The following is a 6,000-nucleotide window of genomic DNA, read 5'->3' as shown; positions in this document are numbered from 1 at the left end:
ACCAGGCTGACAGGCACAGCCCCGCTGCAGGCTGACAACTCCGGGTTGTCTGTGCCTCACGCTATCGGTTAAATCAGTGGAAGTGCTCCTGCTGAGGATGCGCCCCGCCGACAGAGGGAGCGAAGCGTGGACGTGAAAAACCAATTTAATTACAGAGGTGGCTATACCTCGACAGAACGTAAGTCGACTTAATTTTTTAGTGTAGACTTGCTCGCTGGTGTTGGCACCCTAACCCGCCCCAAATGGTGGAGGGGAAAGGTCCTGGTAGGCTAGACCAACGCCCCCTGGAGACCGTTTGTCAAACACCCTCCTCACCCCTGAGACGGTCTGTACAGTGCCCCCTGGAGACTATCTAGGCCGAGCCCCTCGCACACACGGGAGCGAGCAGCGAGAGGGGTGTGGGGAGACAGCAAGGGAGGGAACCCAGGGCTGGAAGGCGGGCGGGACTTTAGGGAGGGGGCGTGGCGACAGGCGGGGCCGGGGCTGCTCTGGCTCTCGCTCCCCACCTCCCTTTGCCAGCTGCTCCCAGTCGCCTGACCCCAGCTCGAGTGGCCCTGATTGGGTGACTCTGACCCAACCGTCAGTAAACTTACTTCTGATTGGTGCGGGACTCCGCCGGCCAATGGGGGTAGAGCTTTTTGCCTGGTGTCAATATGGCAGCGCTCTGCGCCAAGTAAATGGGAAGTGGTTGGGATGGAATAAACTCCCAGGATTTAGTCCGGGCAGAGCGGGCCGTGCCGTGGGGAACCGAGCAGGCGGACAGGGGGAGGCGCCGCGCTCCGGCGAAGGGGATGAGGTGACGGGAGCCATGGCGAACGACGGAGGCAGGAAGCAGTTCTGGAAGCGGAGCGGCTCGAAGGTGCCGGGGAGGTGAGAGGGTGTGAGTGGGTGAAGGAGGCTGGCCTGTCGGAAGGGAGGGTGGTAGTGGGGCGGCTGGGAGGTGCTGGAAGGCACTAACTATGTGGGGTTAGTGGCGGGGTGGGGGTGCTGGAAGGCGGCGGGGTCATTTGTTAGCGTGGGGTGTATATTAGGGCCAGAATGGTCCCTTCATCTGGTGCTGAGGGCGGCTCTGCACCCCGTCCCCGTGGCTTGAGGAGGAGGGTCTGGCCTCCAGCGTTGTACCCCAGAGGAGCTGGAGAACAGCTAACGCTTTACAGCAACAGCCGTGAAACTGACTAGCCTCTGGAAGTTGCACTGTGCTTCTGTAAGGGGTAGCTGTAGAACATGAACGCTGTCCTCTGCTGCTTGGCTTGAGTGATGTACAGTAAACCAAAAATAATTGACTTTCGTGCTCCACATGCCTTGAAGGTGGTGATATCTTTTTTATTGGACCAACTTATGTTGGTGAGAGAGACAAGCTTTGGAGCTTACACAGAACGTTTCTTCAGCTCTGGGAAACTTACTCAGAATGTCACAGTTAAACAGGAGGTGGAACAGATTGTTTAGCATAAGTAGTTGACACATATTTCAAGGTATGCAGTGTTGCAACCATGTCCACCCTCTTCCTTGACACTCTGAGTAAGTTTCCCATACCTGAAGAAGAGCTCTTTGTAAGCCAGAAAGCATCTCTCTCTCCACAGAACTTAGTCCAATAAAAAATATTATCTCACCCACCTTGTCTCTCTGAACAGATTCTTGTCAATTTCACTTTGATTGGGTGACAGCCACAGTAGACAGTTTTTTGCTCCTTGCTGGCAAGTGTGCCAGCATATCTTTCAATTCTTCTTTGTGGCTTTTCTTGTTGAATTAACAATTGGAATTTTTATGTGCCAAACTGTTCAGTTACTTGAGCAGCTTATCTCGGTAGCTTTCAGTTAGAAATCTTTGTGTGTGTCAATCAAGTAGTGAATAGAGGAGAATTAGTTGAAACGATTCATTATACTGTGTGTAGTAATTCATAGATTGTAGAAACAGCAAGGACTACTGTGATCATCTGGTCTAATCTCCTGCATATAGCAGCCCATAGGATTTCCTTGAATTGATTCCTCTTTGAACTAGAGCATAACTTTTAGAAAAACATCAAATAAAATGTCTTTTAGAAGTCTAAGGGCTGGTCTACACTAGAAAGTTGCGTCGAGCCAGCTACATTGCTCAGGGTGTGTGGAAAAATTCATGTCCCTGAGAGATGTAGTTAAGATGACCTATGCCCCAGTGTAGACCGCATTAGGTAGAAAAAGAATTCTATTGACCAAGCTACTATTTCTCAGCAAGGTTGATTTACTATAGCAATGGAAGCTTTAGTGTCTATGCAACTGCACCACTGTCGTGTAGACACAGCAGTATATTATGTCAACACTACTACCTTCATCAACCAAAATTGTAATCTCATCAAAAAATATGAGATTAGTTTGACACGATCTATTTTCCATAAAACCCTGATTAACCCTGGCATTAATTATATTTCCTCTCCCTTAGTTCAGGGTGGCTTGATTTTTAAATCAAAGCAATTTAAACACCAATTTTTAATCATGGTTTAAATCAGCAAAGCAAAAAACCTTGATTTAAATCATCAACTTTATTTGTGGTTTACATCTGTACTTTTTAGTTATTTTCTTAAATAAAGATTGACACTCATTGGATGATAACCATTAAAACATGTTAAATATAGCCTTTACTAAATTGATGGTGCTTTTTGCTAACCAGGAGGATACAATATATCTATACACATTTATTTAAGCAATAGTATACCTTAACTTACATCTAGTCAGATTTTTAATTTTTACATTTTCTATTATGTTAGAAAATGGTGATGCATTTTTTTTACTAGATAAATTTTTTACTAATGATTTGTTTATTTGGATAAATATTCAATTAAAATGCACAAAACCAGCTTTTTTTAAAAAAAAACCCTACCTTAAACGTGCTGGATAAACGATTTTTAAAAAAATCTATCAAAACATGTTTTGCATTTAAAACCGTTGGTTTACTAAACAAGTAAGTATTATCTGTAGTTAGTGAACTGAACTGATATATTCTGGTTACCATGCACTTCAAGATTTTAGATGTCATTCTCTCACACCTAGTTTCTATGCATAGATTGGAAGAGGCTAACAAGCTTTCCTGCTTTTTCAGCTCCCAGTTGGTTTCTTAACTTTGAACTGCACTAGTCATTGTACTGAACTAGTTGAAAAAACTGAAATGAAGAAAATATTCCCTCTGCACTTGCAGAAGAGACTACTGCTGTCAAAATCTGGTTTAGTACTTTAACAAATTCTGGTTCCAAGTGCTTAGCCAGTTACTTCCACAAATTCAGTGGTTTGATTTTCTTTAAAACTTGGTTGCAAATGTGTACTGTTTAATATTATTTTTATATTTAATCTCAATGATTTTAACAGTTTACAGTAAGTTTAGGCCTTAACGGGTTGTCAATTTCAAATTTAATTTTAATTTAGTTTATTTAAAAAAACCACACACCCCGTATTTAATATAAATTAAAAAAACATTGATTTTTTTAACAATTGATTTTTATCCACACTGTTTTGCCTGGGGTTGATATCAGGCCGACAGTCCTATAATTACCAGATCATTCTTAGCTTTTTAAATATTGGCACAATCTTAGCCTTCTTTCAGTACTTTGGAACTTCCCCAGTGTTCCAAAACTTATTAAAAATAAACATTAATGGTCCAGAGAGCTCTTCAGCTAGTTATTTTAAAACTCTGGATTCCATTGTACACCTTTCTATTTGGCAGTGGTGCAAGTGCTACTGGAATACAGTGTCCAGTTCTGGTGTCCATAATTCAAGAAGTGTGTTGACATATTGGAGAAAGTTCAGAGAAGAGCTGCAAGAATGATTAAAGGATTATAAAGCATGCCTTATAGTAATAGACTCTAGGAGCTCAGCTATTTAACAAAAAGGGATGACTTGATTACACTTTGTAAATAGCTATATGGAGAACAAACATTTAATAAAGGACTGTTTAATCTAACAGATAAAGGTATAACAAGATCCGGTGGCTGAAAGCTGATGTTAGACAAATTGAGACTATAAATAAGGCACGACATATTTAACAGAGAGAGTAGTTACCATTAGAACAACTTACCAAGGGATGTAGTAGATTTTTTCATCACTGGAAATCTTTAAAATGAAGATTGGATGTTTTCTAAGAGGCTCAAATTCAAACAGGAATTATGGTAATTCAGAGAAGTTCTATGGCCTGTCAGTAGGCTTGGCAAGCAGGTCAATTGACTGCTTATTATTCGATTGTGGCGAAATATTGTCAAATGTTCCTGCAATAATACCCTTATGTAGGTGGCAACCTAATGTTCTGATTGCATCATGGTGCAATTTTCCTTTTCTTATACAACTTCATTGAATTGTAGTCTGCCTTTTTCTGAGATAAAATAACTCTGTTAAGATACATTTTTTTAAAATTAGGCATAAGTATAGAAAGCTAAACCTATTTGAGACCATAAAGTTTTACTCTTTTTTTGTTACTGTTCTAGTAAACTAGTGCTTTCAAATATTTGACCAGTCAATTAACTAATGATTTTTTGACTGATCAAATACACAACCCTAGGGCCTGGAGGGGTTATGGAGGAGGTCCGATTAGATGATCACAGTGGTCCCCTCTGGCCTTATAGATTATTCTGATTTTTAAAATGTCTAATTTCAGTAGCTTTGCTTTAACCGCCTCCTGAGTTACTGTTAGAGTAGAAAGTATTTCTTCTTTTTCATTATATCATATGTGAATATATCATCTGTCTTGTCCAATACAAAACAGGAAATATTTATTAAATGCTTTTGCCTCTTATGCATTGTTATTGATAATCCTACAACTTCTATCTAATAATGAAACAGTACCACTAACAGGATTCTTTTTTGTTCTTAATACACCAAACTCCTCCTTATTGGCCTTAACTCTACTGAACATAGATTTCGCCTTGTGTCCTTTTGCTTCCCTTATCAGTTTTCTATAATTCCTAGTTTCTTATTTATATTCCTTGCTATCAGCTTTCTCCCTCCTTTTGTTTGTTTTGTTTTATTTTATTTTCATTTATTTTAAAACTTCACATTTTTCTGTTAATTTTTTTTCCCCTCAGCTAATTTGGCTTATAATTGTTTTCAGCTTCATCACCACATTTCAAAAAAGATACTGTAGAATTATAGGGACCTAAAGAAGGGAGATGAGAATGATCACGGGCATAGAAAAACTCTCATATGAGAAGAGATTGAGAAAACTGCAATTGTTTACCTTAGCAAGGAGGTGAATCAGAGGGAACATGATAAAAGTACAAAATAAAGAATCGTATAGAGAAGGCAGAATAGGTGCATTAGTTTTCCCTTCCTGACAGCAGAAGAACAAGGGGGTAATTTAATGAAATTGAAAGGTTTCTAATTCAAAACTGAAAAAAAGAAAATACTTAATACAATTCATAATTTGGCTGTGCAACTCATTACCAGAGGATGTTAGAGGCCAAGAATTTAGCAAGAGTAAAAGAGGGATTGTCACTGGATAACAAGAATATCTATAATAGTTAATGTTAAAAATAGAGTATTGGGAGGTATATAAAACTTCATGCTTGAAGAGTTAAGCCAATCTCTAAACAGTAAGAACTAGGCTGGGACCTTCATTTGGTGCAGATTATCCCACATCTGCCTACTGTGTGGTTTCTTGCATCTTCTGAACCATCAAGTGCTGGTCACCGTTCAAAATGGAATGCTAGACTAGATGGAACTTGATCAGATCTAGCATCCAGCAATTCCTGTGTTCCAAATTGATCTGTGGTTTAGTGGGAGTTTTTGGAGCTTTAGCTGCACAGAGCTCGGAGGTCACATGCTACTAGTTGTTCTGTCGTTTCTAGCTATTAAATTTCATTAGAATATATATTCTAATGTGCTTTTAACTAATTATTCCTTGTCCATGCAAGCAATTACCATAATTGTCACAGGGATATTACATAATAAAAGGGGAGGTGATCCATCTGTTTGGGGATGAGAAGGGAAGCCATCCACAGTGATAAAGAACTTGAAAACTCGTGTCTTGTCTTGGCAGGGAAAT

General features: G+C 40.0%; 1 protein-coding gene across 3 annotated transcripts in view; it reads left to right on the top strand.

The window, feature by feature from the left end:
• The first annotated feature begins 590 nt into the window (after positions 1–590).
• TBC1D22A (TBC1 domain family member 22A) overlaps positions 591–6,000 on the top strand; it is a 443,842-nt gene continuing 438,432 nt past the window's right edge. For all 3 annotated transcript variants that reach the window (XM_073328376.2, XM_073328375.2, XM_073328374.2), the window contains exon 1: positions 591–870. In XM_073328376.2, coding sequence (XP_073184477.1) covers positions 623–870 — 248 coding nt within the window. In that variant the 5' untranslated portion in view covers positions 591–622. The remainder of the gene's footprint in view (positions 871–6,000) is intronic.

The sequence above is a fragment of the Lepidochelys kempii genome, chromosome 1 (assembly GCF_965140285.1).
Source record: "Lepidochelys kempii isolate rLepKem1 chromosome 1, rLepKem1.hap1, whole genome shotgun sequence".
NCBI classification, from domain to species: Eukaryota; Metazoa; Chordata; order Testudines; family Cheloniidae; genus Lepidochelys; species Lepidochelys kempii.
Note: the sequence above shows the minus strand (reverse complement) of the source record. Positions and strands in the feature narration are given on the sequence as shown.